Source organism: Sylvia atricapilla, chromosome 1 (assembly GCF_009819655.1).
Source record: "Sylvia atricapilla isolate bSylAtr1 chromosome 1, bSylAtr1.pri, whole genome shotgun sequence".
Lineage (NCBI taxonomy): Eukaryota > Metazoa > Chordata > Aves > Passeriformes > Sylviidae > Sylvia > Sylvia atricapilla.
Window position 1 is genome coordinate 99,524,001 of NC_089140.1, and position 24,617 is coordinate 99,548,617.

Below are 24,617 nucleotides of genomic sequence, written 5' to 3' on the forward strand. Positions count from 1 at the left end.
GGTTAGTGAAGGGTTGGTGGATCTTCGCTTATTCTCACACTTCAGAAATGAGGTGTTTTCTCTTTACCCCAATTCCTGCCCTTTCTAAATGCTAAATTCTCTCCAGAGGACATAAACTCCATGCTCTTCATGCAAAGCAGTACAGGATTCCTCCAAGGAATCAGGTTTACTGGGAAAAGCAGGACTGTTTGTCTAATTTGCTTTTACTCTTTCACTTAGCATCTGCAACTGGCTAGTGCTAGATTTGATGGTAAGCTAGCTGGGCCTTTGATCTGACCTAGGAGAGCAGTTCCTGTGTAGTAATTTAACTAGCTAACACTATTCCAATAAAGCCCCATGACTTAAGCCAAGCTGGACCTGGTTATCAGAACGGTAATATTACATTGTACTAGCCTGGATTCAGTCCAAAATTGGGAGCCCAAGCCCATGGATCATTCCAAGAGATCCATTCTGCTGCTTTACTCTTCTGTTTCATTTCTCTATTACAAAAAGTGACAAATAATGAGATTTTCAGAATTGTGGAAAAGGGGAAAGCAACTGTTAGTTCTTAATTCCCAAACTCTTTTGTATTCAGGGGAAAATCTATTAGCATTTACATTAGAGGGGCAGGGACTAAGGCACAGAAACCTTAAACTAGTCAAGGATAAGCCACCACTGAACAGAGCCACTTGTACCTCCCTCTGCTTTTGTGCTGGCACAAGAGTTTGTGCAATTGAATCTGAGAACAGAATCAAGGACATGATGCTGGCCAAAACAAAGCGGAAGTTTCTCAGACTTCATCAGAACCAGACCAGTCTCCAACCCAGCTCCTGTGTGCCTGCACAAAGTCTTGCACAGGAACAAGTGAGGGAGCAACAACAAAAGGCAACACTGGCTTGTGCCACTTTCAAGCACTTGCAAAACTATGGAGACCATAAGGGTTTCTCAGGCTTTCCAGCTGAGAAAAATAGTTACACACTAATGACCAAAGCAACATGCTTTGGTTAAACACCACATGATATGGAAAAACATAATTTCACTCACAATATGGACCACTGTAGAGATCACTGAAAAGCACAGATTTCCTTGAGCATGAGCAGGATGCTACCGAGAAACTTCAGACAGAAATATTTCAGTGTGCATGTATTCATACCAGAACTTACAAGCAAACTCCCAATTCACCTTGATCTCAGTAGTTACTTTATAGCAGAAGCAAAAGATGAGCTAGCTTAAGAAAAATTAAAGTGGTTCATTTCATCAGGGAGATGAAAAGTTTATGGAGATAAATGGTCAGATATACAGAACAAAAAGCAATGAAACATCAGTCTGCAACATTCTCAGAGAAGGAAGATGATGTCATCTGACTTTATATCCCTTTCTTGTGAGGATTTTTTTAACATTATTTTTATTAAACCTTCACAAAACACTTTAAACTATAAGAAAATATGAGTTATCTTCATACTGCATAAGGCACCTGAACAGCTTCCAATGCTGTATAGAAGAAATAGTTCCCAATGGCCCCTCCAGGCTTGTAGTAGCCAAGTGCAAACAATACAAATGCAGTGCTCCTCCCAGTGAGTATTTACCAGCAATAACCAACATAAAGTGAGTGAATGATGGGGAAAGCTGTGGCTGTAAAATTCACACAGCAAGATTTCAGAACTGCATCTAAAACTTACAGAGGTTTAGCTGGGCAGTGTCTAGTCCACAGTACAGTGTCACCCCTGCAAATGAAAATGTAGCGAGGATGGGCAGCAATGGACAGCAAGTACTAATGTGGACTGAAAATAAAAGTAACAAAAGTTGCTCAGTTACAACCTATATGATTTCTGATGTTGTGTTCAAGCATCTACTAGGTGTATGTGAAATAATGTCTGAAAATAATTGTCTTCCTGTTTATTCTCTTTCCAGGGGGAGGATCTTGCCTGTGGTTTTCATACTCAAGTTTTATGTTCACATTGATGAAATGTTTGTGCTAACATTGCACTTCGGGTGGAGAACTAGTGTGTAAAAAGGGTGCCCTCAGAGTGTGGGGGACATCATTTTCTGGCCTCACACAGGTCCAGAAGGAGCTCTGGTGTCTTGAAGAACTGAGTGTATCTGTAAGATACAAAGTCCCATCATGCCTGGCAGTACAGCTATGAGATTTCCAACCTGAAGCTTAATCACTTTCTAAGATACATAAAAATCAGTCTTCGAACAAAGATTTTACTACACAGTACACTTTGAGAGCTTATAACTCCTTTCTGTATCTGTAAGAAATCAGTAGCCAAAAAGAGACAGGAGAAATCACAAGGATTACCCAACGTGATTGTACTGTACAGTAATGTTTATTATTGAATGAAGTTTCCTGAAAGTTAACAGGAATTGAAGGAAGAGTGAATCAAAGATGTATGAAGAGCAAACACAAACAATTTTAAAGAACATTTTTTCTAGATTTTGATTAAATGTCATACAACTGACTTACATACTTTGAGAATGAACAAAAGAGTATTTCAGAGCTACTGAGATTCCCTCATTTTCATCTCCACAATATGGCAGAGTATATGAGAGATTTTCTTTCTCTCATTAACCAAAAATATACGATTAATGTTCAGCTGGAAACTTTGTGAAATGGAAATTCCTTACCAGGAGCTGAGTTCAGCCCTGTCCATAAAGCAGATGCAAATACCTAATTTTGCACCAGCACATTTCATGGTTGATATTGGCCACGTGTGTGTGTGTGTGTGTCTCTGGCTTGTCCAAGTCACTCATTTTGTAAGGCCTTAGAGGAAGAATAGGTAAACTCTAGCATTACTAAATTCCACTGCAGTTTTGTTACAGCATTCATGGGACCAGGACTCTATTTCATTTATTAAAAGCCAGGGAACACGGTAATTTTTAAAATATATAAAAAAATTAAGAAAAGAACATACAGAAGTCACTTTAATGTTTTGCTCTTTTTCAAATTTTCAAGATCACGTTAATTGCTAACATTCCACAATGTGCTTTAAAAATATGCAAGGATGAAATTATTTCAAAACAAAGCACAGAACCCGATTATAGCACTTCAAAAAACAAGACTGCACTTGGGCTGAAAACCAATTGGATTTCCTAAATAAAAATATCTACCTAGTATTTAGTGACATATACACAGAACTAAAATCCAGAGTGCTATGATTTATTCTGTAATCTGAAGCCCGGGGAACCTCCTGCTTTTTAAGTAAGTTAGCATATGTATCAAATTGTGGTTTTTTGTTAAAACTCTGCTGGTCAAAAAATATTTATTGCTCCATCTACATTAGAAATTTCCTTATCGCTGATTGTGCTTGGTGACAAAGAAGGGACAAGTAACAGCATGAGAGATCACTAAATAGCACAAGATGTGCCCTAGGCTGTGGGTCTCACCTAGTGACCACAGCTTCTCCTTTCCCAAGGCAGCCTCATGAAACCTCATGTGAACAGCCGGGGACACAGGGAGCCCCGGCCAGGGAAACAGATGAATCCTGCTGAACAAGTGGCCAAATAAAGAAAACATAAGCAAGTCAGTAAGCATTTTCCAGCGGATGCTGTGACTAAAGCAGTTGATAAATACAGGTGACCGCGTAGTTTTTTAAAGCCTGTGCCTTATGGCCAGATGATGACTCTCCCAATCCACCCCCTCCCCGAGATCTATACTCCAGCTAAATCACCCCGCAGTCCCCGGGCAGATGCAGCTGAAATCAATACTGTCGTAACAACATCCCTCTCTCCTTTCCCCCCAAAGCCCCATTACAGCCAGGTTTGGGCTGAGCGCGGTATTGAGCGGCTGGCAGCCCGGGCGGGCTCAGCCCGGATCGCTATCTGCCGAGAGGGGAGCACGTCCTGACTTTCCCCAGTCACTTAAGCCGGCGTCTCGCTGCTTGTCCTTAGAGACCACAGCTCCACTCAGGCAGAGAGCGTCTAGACAGTATTCATGATCCATCTGTCTGGCACAGCCAGGCTGATGACAAACTCTATTAGAGCCGAAACAATTTTTTTTTTCTCTCTCTCTGCTCTTCCCTCCTCCCATCTCCCTTTTCCTCCGAGAAGCAGTAATCTGACACTGAAAATTACTATCATTGTTGCAATGCTCAAAATAGCAGTGCCAGACTTTCATTAACATCAATGCTAGACTGCTAAATATTTAAAGAAATGGATAAATTTCACCTGAAGTGGGACAGCCCGGCACACATGAAAGCAGAAGCACAATCAAAATGTAAATCTAAGCGGTTGTTTTTATCTGCACAAATTCGGTGTCACAGTCAGAGGGGGATGCCAAAGGTCTCTTTAAACAAAATATTTTCCTTTGATTGAGCTTTTTGTTTTTAAAACAGAATCATTCTCCAACCCCCTGCAGATCCCTGCAAAGCTCAGAGCTGACAGCAGTAGGTGGGGGTGGTGAAAGGGAGAGCTATATATTTGATTTGTTTGGGTTTTTTTACCTTGCAGAGGAAAATGAACTCCTACAGCAAACTCCTCTATGCCAAAACAGCCATGACACATCACCTCCATCAATGCTGACAACTTGAAATTTGATGTAGACATAATTTGCACATGACAAGAAGGATTTGTTCTCACTTATTTTATTCTTCTGTAAATTCTCAAGCATGTCAATATTTGCGTTTGATATGCTGACGAACGCATAAAGATCACAGCAAAGACAACTACCTGTGCTGTTTTCCACCAAACAAATAAAAACCCTAAAATCTCCACCACCACAACCCTTCTCAATAAGACATGACTTGGACACTGCAGTCTGCAGACAACAGACCACACTTCCCATTTCAAAATCTAATTTACTTTTAGCAGGACAAGGCAGGCTGATCGTTTGCTGTGAAACAAAGGGAAATGCTCAGACAAATGAACTGTGTCCTTCTAGAGGCAGGCACATTGTTTCAGTTCTTTGGACTCCAAATTCTCCAGGTCACATGGAGTGGCAAGCTGCTGCCAAGGCCAAGTCTGCAATGTTTAAAACCCTACTCTTTGCCTCATTTTTCCTATCATGGCTTTGTGCTGCTAAATACACCCTTGATGTCCAAGTAGTCTTAAAAGAACAGTCATCTCCATTATCTCAATCAATAAGTCTTTACAGCTGATGAAAACAAAATGAAGCAGCCCTACTGAAAGCTGACATGGGCTATGCACATGGTGACCTGCAGAGAGAGATGCAGTAGCACTGGGTGTCCTCACCGGGGAGGGGAGGTGTGCTTCAACATGCATCACCCAACCTGCATCCCAGAATGAACCAAGCAAGGTGTTACCTTAACATTTTCAGCTTAAATGCGTTAGCATGTATTTTGATCAACTTGCTGGACAGCAGCTTGTGTCATCTAACACACCTTGGATTTTCCCAGCTGTCCTCCAATTTCTCTGTGTGATACAGAGTGAAGCGCCCACACAGCAGCATAAGGCAGCCCTACCTCTAAGTCAGCAAAGGAAAATTAAGACAACCAAAGGGCTTCAGAGATACACATTTTGATTTCCTTTGCACAGGTGAGACATTGAGTTCAGCAGCAACATATTTACAAGGGCATGTAGTGACAGGACAGGTGGGAATGGCCTGAACGAGAATAGGTTTTAGATTAGGTAGCAGGAAGAAATCCTTCACTGTGAGAGTGGTAAGACACTGGAAAAGGTTGTCCAGAGAAACTGTAGGTGCTCCATCCTTAGGAGTGTTCAAGGCCAGGTTGGATGGGGCTTTAAAGCAACCTGTTCCAGTAGAAGGTGTCCTTGCCCATGGCAAGAGGCTTGGAACTAAATGATCTTTAGGGTTCCTTCCAACCCCAACCATACTATGATTTAAAAGACTGAATTAAGAGTTAGCACACTGGAGCCATATAAGAATGGCAAGGAGAGGAAAACCAGATCTGGAAGATGTGAACTCCTCTAATACAGTAAGACAGCATCTCCTATAAACACTAGATCCACAGAGCAGGTCACTCACAAAAAAATGAAAAATCTTTCTGTGCCACTCCCCATGCAACTTAACTAAACTGAGTAAGAAGCTCCAACAAGACATTCTGGATTTGGCTGCTGGCAAGAACACAATGAGAAATGCTTCAGCAGCTGGGAAATATGGGGTACCACTAACACAGCACATACTCCTTAAATAAACTAAAGCAGAACTTTCATATGAAAATTTATTTATTTAGACACTGTTTGGGGGCAGTGTAACTCTGAGATTAAATTAATATTTTTTTTCCATCACAGGAGGATAGAAGGTTTGAATACAGCATGACAAAGGGATTGTTTGAACAAACAGCAGAGGGAAAGCACTACATACTGCTTATAGTGACGATGTGTTGTAGGTAAAGGGCAGTCCCAGGGAGAAATAGGATACCCTGCTTGGATGCTAACCAGCACAAACTAATAAGTGGCTACTTTCAACAGTTTCTTTCCCATTCAAGAACTGCACACAAGCAAGATGATGCAAGGACAGAGCTTATATGTAACACTGACCAGAAAGAAGTACCTTGTTTAATATTCCTCAATTTATTTTTTTTAATATGAATTTTCTTCTTATTGAGCTGTATTACTGTCTTGTTACTAATTCAGGAGCAATGAATGTATGTACTTCTGTGCTGAAAGGCAGCCTGCTCAGCTGGGACATTTCAAGAGCATACACACTCGTGTACTCTGGTAGGGATCCCCATTAAAATCATTGAGCAAAAGCATGCACACATTTCTTAATTCAACATGTCATCCCTCTAAGGCCTGGGGACCTCACTTCAGCAAGTATTCTAAAAGCATTTTTATAAAGCTGGAATAAGCCAACACAACTGACATGTCCACAATAATGTTGTTTCCTATTACCAACTGGCACTGATTTCTACCACATAGTAGTCTGTTTAATAGCCAGAACATGGTAAATATAATTTAAACACAGTTTATGGTTGTATTATTTTTCTGTCTGGCTTTAATCTTCTTTTTCTCTTTGTTTCACCATTAGGATCCAGTTTCACTGGGATTTGTTTTTTTTAATTAATACCAAAGTCCCTTTATTTAACAGCATTTGTACCACAGTCCCAACTGCAATGAAAAAGTGCAGTCACTGTCAACATCCCCAAACAGCAAACAACGAACGCCTTTATCTGCCACAAGGTGAACAAAAAGTTAAACATTTCCAAATGCCCATAGCAATGCATCCCATACTTCTTCTACAAACTCCTCATTTCCAATATTGTTGAAAAACTAGCAAATACAGTTCTTGAGGGACTTAATAAGACTGTTTACATAATTACCCATCTTCCCTCGGCACTTGGAAGATCCCAAGTAGTAGGGCCTATTGGACACTATATTTTAGAAGCAGTCAGAGAAAATTAATAACTCTAACAGAGTTAAGGAAACCTAATTTCTATGATCGAACTTGGGGGGTTTTGTTTTCTTTGTTGAGGGGTTTTTAACACCCACAAATGGGTGGTAACAGCCCTCACAGACCTAAAAGGCAGATTGGAGGAGGAAGGTGACTTTTGGACAATCAGTTGTGCTAGCTTGGTTTAAGAGAAGAGAAGAGCTGTACAGTATTCCAGTCAAAAAAATTCCTCTATTTGATCTTTACGGATATGCTTACAAGTTTTGCACGTATAAATAATAAAATGTAACTTTTTTACAGCTCCAAAGCCAAGGTTATGGGCAAACGTGACATTTTGATTTGGACTCATCACTAAAGCCTATGCCTTGTCCTGAGACTTGGGAGAGAGTTCCATTCAAAACAAAACAAATTAAAACAAAAATAAAATGGAAGAGCCTAAAATAATACGTAGGTCATTATAATTTCAAATCCACTGAAATCACTGCAGAAGTTCCAAAGTAACACAAAGTACAAGATTTAAAGGATTTAGAGGATAGCATTTAGGAATATGTTCACTTGAAGGTTAGAGGGTACAAGAGGACAGGTGTATATCCAATATCTTCTGTTCTGCTTACAGCCCCATGCATTAATTACAAAAATTACAGATAATGCTGCTCATAATTGCTATTACTAATAACAAAACAGATATTCCCTAAGACATAGTCACAACTAGAAGTGAAACAGAATAATGAGGGATGTCAGTATGGGCAGAACAAAACCATATGGAAAGCAGAAGTAACATAATATTCTTCTATTGTACCTGTGTTTAAGAAACCTTATTGGAAAATTTATCACCCCTCAAGAAAGCCAAATTGCGGTTCAAAAATAAATTATTGCACAAGAAACAAAAGAAAAAGCAAAGTTTGATTTTAGTGGACATGACTGAGGGCAAAGCACTAAGATAGCAATTTTAGTGATAAACTCTGGCACTGTGTGTGCAATATCTGTGCACTGAAGAATAGTGACTAAAGCTATTTTAAATATATACCTACGAAGATCAGCAGTCTACCAAATGATGCTCATCTCAGCACCAATAAAGCTAATAGGAATGATGAACAGAAAAATTATCATTTTCTTGATAGTCTTAATAGCATATAAACACTCTTACACAGAGAGAGCATAGAATATTTTGTAGAATCTTGGAAAACAAATATTTATTTACTCTTTCTCAGAGGGCACATATGATCCATATGATTATAACAACAATGTCCTAGCACAAACTCCCTTGGAATAACTACATATTTCCATGTTCAGAATCCCAGGGAAAGTGTGTCACAAATCCCTGCTAGTTCAGAGAACAACAGTATTTGCTTTCTCTGTCTCATACTCCCTTGATATCATACTGCAGATCAAGCTTCCAAAAGGACTGGTTTCTGAGGTAAACAGGCATATTTGACATGCACACATACATGGATGCACACAAGGAGCCAATACTCACAGCTAAAGATGCCTGGAGGTGGATGCTCTGTTACAAGCAGGCAGTTCTCTTCGTCACTGTTATCCCCACAGTCATTCTGTTGGTTACAAATCAGTGAACCAAGATACAAGCATTTACCACTGGCGCAGGTGAATTTGCACTCTGAAAGGCAAAAAACAAACCAAAACAAAAATTTGTGAGAAAATTAATGCCTACCCTTCTTCAGTGCTAAAATGACAATATTTTTCAAGTTGGTGCTGTCATGGTGGATGGGTCTTTGGCATTTCAACACCAAAACAAACTTTTTTCCTTATAGCATTGCATGTATAAATATATACGTGACACACGTTCATGATCACCAGAATCAAACCACTGGTAAAACAGACTTGCCACTTGGGAAAATGCGCCTTTTTAATAATAAGCAGTATTTTTTGCAGTTCATGTTGGTTATAGTTCACTTTGGACAAAGACCTTGTTCTCATATATGTTTGCGTGGCACCTCGCATATCTGGGGCAAGATAGCACTATTAATAAAAATAGTAATTGTCCCACATGAAAAAAAATCTTGCATCAGCTGTAAGGCAACAGTAGAGCTTGTAACCAGGAATAATCCTGTCCAGACACAGAAAATTATCCCTTAACTACCTTCCCAAAGCCAATATGCCAGTCTCCCACCTAATTACAATCAAGCACTTGGTGTCTGCACATTGAAATCCCACATGCTAGTGTTCTTTAAAAGTTTGCAAACTTCTAAAATGACCATAAAGTGTCTGAATGCTAAATGCAGGCATGTTGTAGCTTTTACAGCTTGGGGTTTTTTTTTTAAAAAAGGAGAACAGTTTCCCCTAAATATGATTCTGTCATGTGAACAATTCCTATGAAACCAAGTATATTTTATAGCAAGTATTGGAGATGTAATTAGAAAATGTTCACAAAAATGTGCACATCATTATGAAAAGCTTTCTCACTAGGCTTGTTCTATAGACATACAGAACAAGAGAACACATAACATCTAGACAAATTAAAATTTAATGATTATACTACTAGTATGTTGACTTATTCTGGTGATTGTCATTCACAACCAGAGGCAACCATTGTCATTCACAACCAGTTTATTAAAGGAGTGCCATTCCCTGAACCCTGGGGCTTCCCTAAGACTGCAGTATGGGTTGGCTGATTCTGCTTCAGAGAGATGATTTCTGGTCCTTCACAGTCAAGAGATAGAATCTGTTCATCTTCAGCAGTATCAGCAAAAGACTTTGCTTTAATCTTAACTTAGAGTGAACTGAGACAACAGGACCTCCAATTCTAAAAAGTCCCTAAATCCGTCACCAAGGTGTGACACTCACATGTGTCTGTTGCGTAATGCAAGCGTGGTAATAGCAAAGGAGAGGAAGAAGAAATTGAGAAAGCGAGCTAATTAATTTACATTTCTCATATGCTTTATAGATAAAAGCAATTGGCTGACTCCACTCTGAACACTTTTCCAGAGTATTCATGATATTTTGGTATGCGTACCAGCAAGAACATGCTGCAGTAAAAATTTGTATGCATAAATATCTGTAACATATAAAATGTTACTTAGGAATATAAATAGCAGGTATGAAATGCAAAGAAAACAAGCATTTCTTGTCAGGAAAAAAATTATCTGTCTCACTTGGTGAAAGTGTACTTATAAAATAAGTATTTGCTTAAATGAGGTCCTCAAATTTAAGCTTTTTTCAGTCCAATCCTGCAGTCCCTAATCTATTAGAAATGTAAAATAAAATGCTGTACAAATAAATTACTTTCTTCTGTTTGTTACTCTGTTCTTCTCTGCTACAACGAAGAAGTGGAGAGGCATTGAAGGACTTAGATTCTTTTTGAGTATAGACTATAAAAAAATCATAACCAAATGAAGTAAGCCTTTGAAACCCATGGAACTAAAAAGATCATTAACAATTACTCTCAGAAAGGAGACTTAAAAGACCAGGCTCAATACTAGCAATCTGATAATTACAACACTTTAGGACTCATTTCTGCAATTTCATGAAGAAACTGGAACAAGAAATGAACAAAGCTGTCTTGGAAGTTTAGAAATGTCGCCTTGAAAGGATTCAAACTTTTCAGGTATCTTAAATAAAGAATATAACAGAGCGTTAAAGTGGTAAAGAACATAATGCTTCTATTAGAAAGAATCAATCACCATATTGCTGTTAGAATACATGGCATGCAACTTTAGCTAACTTTTACTGCTTTCCTGTGCCTTTGTGTTGAGTCCTAATGTAATGCTTTGCATGGTTCCCCCATGGCTGATATAAAATGCTCAAGCAAGATGTCAAGTCAAAAGCAGTTAAAGCTAAGAACTCAAGGTGTCTGTTTGCCACTAGATTATACGGTTTTCACACAAAAGACTAGACGAAGCATTAAATTTTTCATAGCTATATTAAAGTCTTAAAGTTCTGGGGTTTAACTAACATTATCATAAGAGGACTAAGCAGAAGAAAGGATTTGTGATTTAAGGTGGGGCAGGGGGGCTTGTCATAGATAAAAGACCACACTGAAATTTGGAAGCAAAAAGCAGACTCGAACAACTTTTCTTGTAAAATATTAAGGCTACTTCCTCACTGCCTCACAGATATGAAAATAGCCATTGTGAAGGTGCATTAAAAAAAAAAGAGTCATGAGGCCTCTTGTCCCCTTTTTGATGTGCCCACATTGACAGGAAGATTGCTCACAATACCAGGAGAATTCTGTGTTGATTTGAAAACGGGGCATGTTGTCAAAAATCATGTTGCCTTCTGATGTCCCACCAAATCTATTTGCCAAGGAAGCAGTCATCCTCTACTGGCCCTGGCTGGGATGGAGTTAATTTTCTCCACAAATATCCTATGGTGGCTATTTGGATTTGTGACCCAAATAGTCAGTGTTAAACAATGTTGTAGGGCAGTACTGATGTCATGACAATGTTCTGGTCAGTACCTGCATATCAGTGAGGCTTCCAATTTTTCTCACTCATGCATGTGCAAAGGTAACACCTAAATCTAACCAAATGTAATATCTAATGGAGAACATAAAATTGCAAAACTTAGTCTGCATAATCACATTCTGTTGAAGTCTGAAAGAAATATTCAAAGAAAAAAAGTATTGCGGGAATAGGATAAATCAATTAAACAGATTATTCAGTGAAAGAAAATACAGATACTTTTGACCAAAAAATATACTTGGGTTCTGGTATTTGCAACTTGTGAAAAAAATTCAGTACCTTAAATTAGTTTGCTTAGTGAATGCATTTAAACAACGTGTGCTTTTACCAAAACCAGAGAAGAACCCTTCCTTGTAAAGCAAGAAGGATCAAAGTCAGGTTGAGGGAGGTAGTAGAAAGCTAATATTAAAATATTGTCAAACTGAAATAAACCTGGAGAGGTCTGTACCAAAATACAAGGAGTGACCTCAAAAAACTCAGGCTAAAGAACCCAGACCAGTCCAGACTAAACCAATGTTCCTAATGACACACCAGAGAGACCTTTTCAGTACAAAGTCTTGTACTTGGCCTGTCTAGACAAGACGGGGGGGAAAGATCCTGTTCTGAAAACAAGCCAGCATGATCCTTCTTTCATGAATAATGTTTCAAAGCTAGACAGTTTCCCTTTTCATTTTCAAGAGGCAATTAGTGAAACATCAGTCGGTTGGTCAGCAAGGCTCTGACTGGAGCTAAACCTGAAGCAAGATGACAGCTACTGGGGGTTGAAAAATATCAACCTTTCTTATAATTATGTCTTACTATGTTCATAATTATGTTTGGAGCATACTTTAAAAACATATCTTTATGATACAATGATTCTGCAACATAAAATTTTAATAAACATACTTCCATGTAGAACTTGACTATCTTGGGAAAAAAGGAATACTAAGAATACTAATTATGAACATTTCCTATTTTTAGAACTGAATGCAAGTAGTAAAAATAAGTACATTGCACACATGTTCAAGGTAGATGCTTGTATGCATAAAACTCTACAATTACCAATTAATATACTACTGCATTTCAAATAGTTTCCAATAGTTAATTGAAGGTTATATTTCTGTTGCTACAGCAAAAGATGGATTTGCCTCATGGTACAAAAGAACTACCCTGATCAGATTTTTTACTGTGAAATGCAGTATCTGATGTATTGGGTAGGCTTGTTTTATACTTTCTGTGCCTAGTCAACAAGATAATTTTATCCTTGCATTCAACCTAATACTTTTAGACTTCATTTACACTTGACTTCATCCATATGAACAACATTCCCATTGTTTTGTCATCCCACTTACCATAGGGCATTTTTAATTATAGCTAAGTGCTGTTTGTTTTTCTAATGTAAGCCCAACCACAGGCCAAGGAAAAAAAGCAACAAAGTGTCATATTGAAAAAATATGGTGGTTTAGGCCACTGTTATGATGCATGTCACAGCTGCTTATTTAACGGGTCTGAGATGATTATCTGACCCAGGGGCAGAATTCTCTTCCATCCATTTGAATAAAAAATAAAAAACTATCCACACAGCCAGTGATTTCAAACTGTTGTGACTAAACCGTAGTAACGCGGTTCAAACGCACAGAATGAAATCCTGAGTGATGCCTGGGACGTCGCCGGAGCAGAAAGGAGCTCTCCCAAAATCCAGCAGACTGGCAGCTGCCCGGGCAGCTCAGCCAGCAGAGGGTGATCAAATACCCTACTGAAGCCATGCAAAGGGAAGGTCAGGATCTCTGCCTCCAGGTGGGTGGACCTAGACCTCCCAAATAAAGGCCTAATTTCTAATTTCTTACATAGAGACACCATTTTAAGCAGGTCATCATACTTCTTCATACTCCTGCTCACATTGCAGCATGCAAGAGCCTGAAAGAAAATGTGTTTAAAGGGCACCATCACCTGTTATAAGGATAATAAGAGGCAGAAGCAGTAAATTGGAGAGGGCGGGAGGAACCACACTTCACCAGAGATTAAAGAAATATAAACCACAAATACCAGAGTCAGTACAATAAAACCCTGTTCAGCCTCTCATAAACATCTGTCTGTGTATTATTTTTAATATTGTAGATTGTAGCTTTATAATGGGAAGTAAATCATAAATAGGAGACATGCACACAAGGAGCATGTTTATTTGGGAAAAAGCTTGGTTAATAAGGAAGATGGCAGACTGCCATGCGATCTAATAAACCTCCATTGGTACAGGGAAGGGAGGGATAAATAGGTCTCTACAAAACAAAAAAGCACTTCACAAAAAGAATGTCCAGCAGAACACCGACAAAAATGAAAGCGGATCAGCTTATGCAGGGTAAGAAGCAGAGCTGTAAGCCACAGCCAGAGGCTGTTCTCAGTGCCCACAGCCTCACGCAGGACCAAGAAGCGGGGCTGCTCTCAGAGCCCCGCAACGTGGAGACAGAGACCTTCTCTGCCCAGGGGAGATTACAGCCTTAAAACCAGGCTGATTGAAAGAAGATTGGTACTGGTTCACAACCAGACTATTTGCTCTTACAGTCCCCCATGCTCGCTTGCTTATCCAGCAATTATCTTTTCATCTACTTCTTAAGGCAAAGCCTGGAGCTATGCCCTTTAACGAGTTACTATTTATGTCTAGTAGCTAAAGGAAGCAAACACAGTGTCCTTACACACAGGTAGAGAAATCTGCTGCTCAGTTCACCAGTTCAGGGCATTAGGACATTTCACAAAGCTTACCTTAATTAACAGCCTGAATGCAATTACACCAGACATCATGGAGGTAACCGAAAGAGCTCCTTTATTTTGAGATTGGTCAGTGAGGTTAGTTTTTGCCTGTGACCTTCCTTCACCATATATACCTGTCTCCGGTGTGAAAATAAAGAGAAAAATCTCATCCTGAGGGGCACTGAGGCATTAAGAAAAGTTTTTATCAACAGTGGAAACTAAATTCAGGAGACTGGCTGCCATTGAGTCACCATCCTGCCCACAGAGCAAGTTTCCACCGCTTCACACTGGGGACCAGCAGCAACCCTGAGCATGTCCCCTCAGGAACCAGACAATGGTTCCCATCACAGCACTCATCCCAAATGGACAAAGCCTCTCCAAGGTGATCCCAAAGACTGTCAGGCTCACACAAATTGCCAGTTCTGCCATGGCAATTGCCAGTTCAGCATGGAGAGAAGCCAATAAAGGAAAGCCTCTTCTATTGCCAACTTCATAAATTATTTGTTTTGTTTATCACTTACCTTCTCCTAAAACAGCTAGGCAGTATAAATATGAGTTTCCATTTTCTGCCCTTCTGCCCACTCGCTTTTCCTGAACTGGCAATGCTCTGCCTGCTTATGCCCACAGAGAAATGAAATGCCAGGAGACTTCCCAACAAAAGTCTAGAACTGTCTCTCCTTCTCCTCATTCATGTGAAGATCCTTTACATCCTCACTAAACCCCCCGACCCCCTCTCTGGCAACAAAGCTTCTGCAGAAACATCCTCCAGCAGCGTGCGCCTGGCGCTCCCTGGCACAGGGACTTGTGCCAGTGCCAACAACTCAACCGAGTCACAGTCCTGACACTGACCCCGGATCCACAGGGAGAAGGACACAGCACCACGGCAGACACTCACTGCACTTCATGGGAAGAAATGACCTGTGAGGAGGGATGGGTTTCCAGAGCCATGGGAAGGCGTCGTGTGTGCCCTGACAGGCCCCACAGGAGCCTCTGCTGGCTGTACAATTCTGTATGCGCTAGCAAAGTTTCCCAAGTCAAGTATGGGGAACGGGGGAAGGAGCATTGGTGACTCAACTAATGACACTCTCATTTTCAGTTGAGAAATTACATGAGGAGACGATTAAAGATACATTAAGCATGTACCTTATAATTTTTGTCAAGCGAAATGTCATTATCATGAGCAAGTGCAGGTAAGAAGGGTATGTGCAAATGAGATTTTATTAACATCTCTTTCTCCTTAATCATAATTCAAAGAATTCTTGAATTATGGTAAATATTTTAAAATTATCTTAGTTGGTGTTCATCTTAAGAAATCTTTAATAATCACAAGCAGTGCCACTTACCCAGTTTGTAGAGTACTGCATATGTAGAGGAATATAAAATAAAAAACTCACATTACTGTAGCAAGTTCTTGTTTTTTCTTTGGAATATTGTTTGCTTAACAAACAGCTCAAGACAAGACCATTTGATCAGGCAACTTCATAAACCTTTAATCCACAGAAACACAGACTAAACCATGTCCCTTCACAGACACCTTGCGAAGTTTTGACTGTGGTCCCAAAACCAGGCCCAGACAAAGACACACACCAGTTACTGCAACATCCAAGGATTATCTGGGGTTGGAGAATATGGTTTGATTGGTGGGAAAAAGTGTTGTCTGTATGCCTTTTTTTTGCTAGATTAGGTCACGTTTAGACTGTGACCCCTGTAGGGCAGAAACGGTTAAGTTAGCTCTCCTAGGAGGTACTGAAGTACAGAACAAATATCCTTCTCATCTGAAATGGTGCAATGGTACTGAATCAAGGAAAGGTCTGAGAATAGACCAGAGAACTGGACTTTTCATAAAAGCAATGCATAATGCAGGCAAGAGTATACTGTGTTGCAGGTGGCTGTTCAGATGTCAACCTAATACTGATGACAATACTTTTTTTTCATATGTCTTCCTGAGCACAATGTGCAGAAAATATAAGAGAAGTTAATATATTTACTCTATGTCAAGATGAAGGACAGTTAGGGAGTTTCCACTGTAACAGCAGTTCCAGATTTCAGTGCACAGCAGTGTTCTTCTTATATTTCTCAATGGCATTTGAATTGTGCAATGCACACTAATGTGAGTAATGAAAAGTCTGTTATCATCTGGATCATGTTCTCTGATCCACACCTGGAAAGATTTGCATGTTCCTGCAGTAAATACCTTGTCACTCTTACATTTTGTACTTTAAAAGCAATTTTAACTAAAGTCCAGTTACCTAGGAAGTGTCTAACTCAGTTCATTGTGCCTCAGCATTCACATTAAAAAAATAATAAAATAATACCTAGATTAGAGGGAAACAGATTTCTGTGGTTTGCCATCTCAGCAGTTTACACCATACAGCACATACAAAGTTTTTTACGAAAAAACTGTACTGTCTTGTATTAATTGTTACTAAACTCTTCCCTCCTTACTCATCTCTGTCTAAAAAATTAGTCACACATTCTGTTCACCTTAGTATTTTTCCCAGAAGTCCAGGGTTTTTTGGCTAAGCCTTTTAAAACAAAATAATTCCTTTCTACCTTTCTTTATGTCTTCCTTTTAACCAATTGCCACGAACAGTTCTCAGGTATATCTTACACTGCAAATATATACAGACTCTCACATATATGCATTTCTATATAGTGGAGCTGGTAGTCATTTGGTATGCCTAATATTTTCCACTATAAATGCCTTGGAGAATCCCTCCCATGTTCAATGCATGCAGCAGGTCTGTGATGCTAAGCTGGAAGAATACTTCTAGCCTAGAGAAGTGACTCTTCTATGTCCCAAAAAATTCTCTTCTGCTGCTTTTATGGAAATAAAAACTGTTTAATAAAAAAGGTGCAGTTATCTTCCCGTTGTCTGTACCACGGGAGTCTCTGGCAGCACTCCCAAATAACTAAAAGGCACAGACACTGTGAGGTTCCAGCAATACCACTGGCAGAGCAGCAGCCCAAGCCATACTGGGACAGCAGGGGAAGAAGCATATTGACTGCAGTGAGGAAGGGAGGTGAGCTCTGCTCCTCCTCATTTTCAGACAAGATTTCCACTTCACTTCCAGGTACGGCCAAGTTCAGCCATTACTACAACCACCAGCTGCTCCTCTTCTGTCCACAAGTGCTCCCAACATCAAGTGCTTGAGACAGATAGACACACAAAGAAAAAATGGGAACACAGAGGCAGTATTTTTTGCTTTGAAAATGCCTCATTTAGCAATCTATGCAGCATAGTTTCAACAAAGATTATTTCAAACTACAATTACAAGATTTTGTTTAAGCATCAGCAACATATTTGACCACACAGCAGGTATTTAACTAAGATTATTTAACTATTTCCATGCCTAAATGTTTACAAAGCAGACTTGTATAGAAAACACTGATACAGGCATCCCAAAGAAATCTTTACCACTTAGATCTTTCTGTTGTTGCAATAGTATTATTTAAAAATGGACAGTGTGTTTAGGACAGTGCCCTTCAGGCTGTGAAGGTGAACATACTATAAACCTGATGGTGGAGAGTGCTGAGTCTATCCTTGCACCATGCATTATCATGGGTAACTTTATAGTAGAGAAAACCAAAGCAAATTACTTCCCTTCCCCAATCTGCATTCAACTGTGCAGATACACTGAGGGTTTAAGTGAAAAAGTACCTAATAAGTAGGCACAAGCCTAACACAATGTAAAACTAGAATACAAACAGAGGCTCTAGTTCACAAGCTCAGGCCATGACTATGTTGCATGTGACAACAAACGAAAACAAAAACAAGCTGGAGCACTGTGTCCCCATAACCAAGTGCCTTTGGCTGGCACTGCTGTCCAGTGACAGCTGGGTGGGGCATGGCACAGCCTTCCCCTGACATCAGCTGCATCCTCTGGAAAGAGACAGAGAAACCAAGGAGGTTTCTGACAGGTCTGCTTGGATCAGGGGAACCACCTGACCCAAGCTAAGTGTTGGCACGGAGAGGAGAGAAAGGCTAGAGTGGGGCACCTGGGGAGGACTGATGGTGCCTGGCTGACCAGCTGTGACATTAAGGGCTTGTCTTCACATCTACACATCTGGCTTGGGTGAAGCCACACAGCCTGGCACCCTCTTGACAGAGCTGGCTTTGAGAAGTTAACCATGCTTGTCCCTTCCTAAACACAGTTTTGCAAAAGGAGATCAGTCTAGTGGCCACTTGGTGTGCACTGTACCAACACACCTGAGCAGTGCCCACCTGCCAGGCACAGATCCAGCTGTGACCTGGGCTTGGGGTGCCACTGATGGGTGAAGCTGGCTTTTCTGACAAAATGTGCTTTGCATTTGAGATCCAAGTAGCTCCTGGTCTACAAACCACACTCCAAAACCTTGACACATTACCTCCCACCTGCAGCTGTTCTGGACATGATTTCTGTCTGTGGTTTATCTTAATATGCTGGACTGGAAACTAGTGTGGATGACATGCAGATCAGTCATGCCAGCCTTGAGATAGCAGTGTCTGTCAGAGAGGCAGTGTAGGCAGCCAATAGCAATAACCATTTCAGACATCTAATTTAAACCTGCCACTGTATATCTGTCAGAAGCCCCACAGGATTTTTTGGGTGGGGACAAGAAAGTGGCCTAGGATAAATCTCCAGTTACAGTGCAAGCTATCAGTGTATCGATGACAAGTTAAAGCATGTTAAAAATTGTACAAATGATGTGCTGAACACAGAGAACCTCCCAAAATCCTACCAGCCATGAAAGAGAATAAACAGCCAGAGCACTGGAAATTCAAGAGCAACTAATTTGTTTTAATTGTAGGCAAGGTAGTTTGTAATATTGTATCAGCTCATTATTAACAATCTGTTCAAAGATGGGGAATTTTCTGTGATTTTATAAGTCAAGATAATTGAACTGAGGTCAGTTTCATAGCACAGTTCCCTCCTCAGAATACTTCAAATAAGAAGCTCATAGTAAAGCAAAACTCCAGTTAATACCACACTGCTTATTTTAAACAACAACAAAGAAACAAAGTATTTGTCAGAGCTTCCTAATAACCCTTTAATTTAGGGTCCTTATGCTTAAAAATTATTGAGACACTAGGAAGCATCATCAAAATGGATTCATTTTCCTTGTCCCTAGGAGGTATTTCTTTAAGTCATAACACATCTTACTATTGAATGTTACACTAACACACAAAAAATACTTTTACAGAGAGGAGACTAGTCAAAAATCCAGGATGTAGGCTAAGAGTGTTTTATAACCTGCAGGCACTACGTTCAGATAGATGAATATAAAAAAACGATCAAGAAAGAAAAAGAAATCCAACAGCTACCAGTACTAGGCAAAGAACAATCTAGAATACAAATCTTTGGAAATTAAATTCAAAGGTGAATGAAATTCCACAGCAGTGTAGTATAGGACTCCCTGATTTTTTCCTAGTCCAGTTCTCAGATAATTACTGAGACATAACAAAGGCTACAATTAAATGAGCACTGTGAACACTGTGAATTAGAATTAGTACTTTCTAATGCTTATGCGTCTAATCTGTTGTTTTTAAGGTCTGAGCTGAGATGTGGCTTCCAGCATGCAAATATCATCTGTTCTACGCAATATTAAAAAAAAAAAACACAACAAAAAACACCCCAACATTCATCTGAAGTACTTCAGCAAAAGCTTAAACAAACTGTTTGTATTTTGTGTTACAGTGGATTAGGAACTACCTAGAAAAGTTGTAATTAAAACAGTAGGGAAATAATAACTGAAATATGTCTTTATATACCTCATGCAGTAGCTGTCTTTGAGTGTAAAGTAAATTATTTAAATGTGTTCTACTACATAAGAGACAGAAGCAGTGACGGCAGCACAACACACCCCGATTAAGGTAATTTAAAAGGGTGTAAGTCCCCTTCATAATGGATCAGGGTTATGAAAATGTAAGAAAAATTTCCTTAAATGACCTATGCATAAGGGGATTTTGTGAAGTTCACCTATTTTAAATAGCAAACAAACACTTTATACTTATTGGTATATGGCATGCAGTCATCAAAGCTTTCAAAATGGGATTAACCATTTAAAAAAGATGAGCATGTTTGTAACAGATATGCACATATAACACTAATAACCTACAGTCTTCAGAACATATTGCTGTTGTTACACTCATAGCTGAGATGGCAGCACATTTGAGAGAAGAGTACAGTTTGGGTTTAAACATGCTCCAAATATGACCTCACACACTCAATTTTATTTTTGTCAGAGCTTAAAATATGGAATGAAAAAATCTTATTCTGCAAGCACATACTAAGGAGACCATTAATAAAAGAAAAATTACATTCTCTTGTGAGTAAAACACCAACATTCACATGATGTGACACAGCAGAGTATCCAATTACTCTTCTTGAAAGGCAAAATTTTGGCAGAGCTGCTGTTATCTGAGATGGATGCAGTTTGCTTTGAGGAACACTGTTCCTCAATGTTATTCCTCAGGATGCTATCTTTGATTTCCATGGCAATTTCTTGGGAATACAGCTGTAGGGTGCTGTTCCTTGAAAACCTTAAATAACTAAGTTAGGGCAAACATCCAAAATGCCAGGTATTTGAGAGACACTCACAAAGGAACAGTTGAAGAAAAGAATTCACTCTATTCCAGATTTCCATATAGAACATTAGATTCCTTCAGAAAATTACCTACATACTACAGCTTTTTAGAAGCATAATTCCATCAGACAAAAACGGGGTAAAAATTAATTCTATTTGATAACGTCAGTGATGGAAGGAATTCACATACTTAGACTGTCCACAAAGCTGGCATTAAAGTTGTAAGCATCAAAGAAACAGGCAGTAGATATGGCAGGCTGGGCATCTTTCTAATAATATGCTGATGTTTGGTAGGTTTTTCTCATTTTGACGTTTTGAGGGCTAATCACGTGTATTTTAATGATAAATCGCTCCACTGAATTCAACTCCTAAATGTGTATTTTAAATAACTTGCTCACTATTTTCTTTGACACTAAAGGTGACCTATATATGTTAAGATTGTGGAAAGATACTGTGAATATATATAGAGAGAGAGATGGGAACGTGGAAAAGGAATACTAAAAAAAACGAGAGGAATGTTTTGCCCCTTCTTATTTTTTTTAGAACATTAAGTATTTCATTCTCTCATATCACAAGTACCTGGAGATGAGAGAGGACTACTCCTTAAATCACTTTAAAACTCTCTAGATAATATCTTCAACTTTAATGGGGCTTCACATATTTATTTCACTTAAAGCTTATTTATATCACATGCCTAGCAATCAGCAGCCTACATCTTGTCTTTTGCATAAAGATTCCTCCAAGTGTCTTCTAAATATTTTTTCTCTCTCAAGCCACATATCAACAGCAAAATAAGGAAAGAATAACCTGATTTTAAAAATAATCTTACCAGTGCTCTTTTCTTATAAGATAATTTCTTTTTTTTACAACATATAAGCAAGTACATTGCAAAGAAATAAAATCAAAGAACAAAAAAACCCCAATTTTTCCATATTCTTTCCTTACAAAGTTCACCTTTGATTCACAGACCATTATATAAAGAGACATGCACTTTCATCTGAATATGTCTAACAAGAAACACAAAGCAGAGGCATTGCAGGCCAAGGTTTGAAGCAAAATCTGACCTAAGATGTACTGACCTGGGGATTCCTTCACATAGTACTCAGCCTGTGAATTACTTCATACTTCTTAAACACAAAGACAACTTAGAGTTCAATATCTCAATGCAGAACCATCATAAAAAAGCATTGGCTTGCTTTATATGGAAATTTCCACGAGTCAATAGGAAACACATTTTTTATTTTAAACACAGTATCATCTGATTTTGAATCTATGTATCAACAATATATTATATAACATATAATGTGATTAGGCAATGCAAGTTGCAAAAGCACATTCCCAGAAGACATGGAATTGTCCAGCCAGACTGCACTACAATTTCCCAGCTTCCGTTTTAATACTTGATGTCTGCATACAAAACAAGCAGACCAAACAAGAAGACTGGCCTGAATTATTTTCCTATCATATTCAGGAGAAAAGAGATTTGCTGGCTGTTGTACAAGGGAGCTGCCTGCAGTACTGCACTATTACATTTGCAAAGCATGCAAGACTCAAGTCCTGTAAAGAACGTGGGGCAGCAGGAAAGGAACGCATAACACTGTGCACCAAAAGATCCAGGGGGAAAACTACTATGTTGTCTTGAAGTCATAGTTGTAGAAATTTTTCTTTCAGTGAAGTCACAGAAGGTTTTGTAAGATCTTGAAAAAAAAAAAAACCTCACTATTCTTTTCCTCAGCTACAGTCTTCCCACAGTCTTCCCACAGTCTTCCCACAGTCTTCCCACAGTCTTCCCACAGTCTATATGATGCTGGGCAAGCTACCTGGTTCTTCCCAGCACACCTAGAGCTGTAATAATAGTAATAACAATAATAATGATGATGATGATGATCACAGCTGCTGCTGTGAAATTATGTAGACAGGTAAAGTTCATGATGACTGTAAGAAGGAAGGTATTGAGATAAACTGAGCAACATTACTATGTGTCTCAGTGTAAAGGAGAATTTCTATTGATTAATAATTTTAATGATTTTAATAATTTTCTAGTTCCATTAGGGTTTTTTTAAGTCTCATCAACTATTAATGCATGTCTGTCTTGCTCACTTCCATTTAATCCAAACATTTATCTCCAAAGACAAAGTAAACCAAAACAGTTTCATGTCCCATCTTGCATGACAAGCCACTTTTTTTGTTGTTCAGACATGGTTTCAAGCATCTCTTTTCAGCCAGCTACAGAGAACAATTAGATCAGTACATAACTAGCACTGCTGCCAGTGGTCAGTGGAGCTTTACCTTGTTTATCTTTCATTTCCTGAGGCAGATACAACACCTGAAGAAGAAACCCTGAGCAATAATATCTTAGAAGACTAATCCATATTCTTGCCTCCCAGGATCTAATCTCTGTTCTCAGTGAAGGCAATAATAAAGAAGAACTTCACTACAAGACTACAAAGATCAGGATTTCAATGAGGAAGAATGATTATAAATTTTTTGCACCAATATACAATGACGTCTTCGTCCCCGATGACGTCTCCTCTAAATATTTCAGATGGAAGTAGTCAGAAATATGAAAATACTTTATCTCTGCATGAAGGACATGAATATTAGCAGGGTATATGAGGCATCCTGAGCATGGAAAGCTGCCATAAGCTCTGTCTAAAATACTGTGCATCACAGTCTCTGTCAATTGTCCATGACCCTGTCACCTCTCCACCCTGGAGGCCATGAAATTGGGCCCGTCAGAAACAGCTGTCATTTTGTGATAGATCTGGGACAGCTCAGAACATAAAATATTATTGCAATGTTAAATTACTAATTTATGAGAAAGGTGTGAAGGTTTGAAAGAATTGCTCAGATATTTCAGCTGAACCTGAAAAAGGTTTAGAAGAGGAATAAAAATAAAAGCACAATTAGTGGACAATGCCTTTGGTTTATTATTTCACTCCCCAGTATCTTGGGGAAGGATAATTTTAAGAACTACACATGACCAGAAACCAGTAACTCTTAACTGCTACTAAAACCTGAATAGCCATTTTATTTTATTGCCAGTTCAGCCACTAGTACCAAAAGGTCAAGGGCTCAAGTTCACTTCCCTCTGACACTGTGTCTTCAGTCACAAACTCAGTCACGATAATACTTCTCTCAAGAGCCCAATTTCAACTGGACAGCGGAAGGATCTTAAAAGGAATTTCAACAGGATATAGGACTGCACCTCAAAACAGGGACCATGCTTTTCTGTGACTGCATGCAGCCCTACACCTACAGACACCCCTAACTCCTGTGAATGAGCAGTGCCCAGTGCTGATGGAAAGGAGTCTCCTCTGCAGCAATTGTGCAGATGTACTAGCAGCACATGACAGATACAGGTGCTTCTTCCAGTTCTCCTATTCCAGAAAAATGAACAGGATAATTAAGCATGTTTGTATTTACTGAGCTGGCAGATTTAGTACTGAAGGAGAACACCTTGTGCAGTAAGCAAAGTCCTGATGCATGCTACATTACCTGCAGGGCAAAAGGAGACAGCCTTATTTGTGTGTCAGCTTCCCCTCCATCTTGCATCCAGTGATTTTCCTACTTTCTCCTGCCATGCAGAAAGTACCCTTATAATACACAAGTTT

At 39.2% G+C, this 24,617-nt stretch overlaps 1 protein-coding gene across 4 annotated transcripts in view; it reads right to left on the minus strand.

Moving 5' to 3' along the window:
• Window positions 1–24,617, minus strand: part of LDLRAD4 (low density lipoprotein receptor class A domain containing 4) — a 272,480-nt gene that overhangs the window by 129,120 nt on the left and 118,743 nt on the right. For all 4 annotated transcript variants that reach the window (XM_066328639.1, XM_066328622.1, XM_066328613.1 and 1 more), the window contains one exon: window positions 8,769–8,909. In XM_066328639.1, coding sequence (XP_066184736.1) covers window positions 8,769–8,909 — 141 coding nt within the window. The remainder of the gene's footprint in view (window positions 1–8,768; window positions 8,910–24,617) is intronic.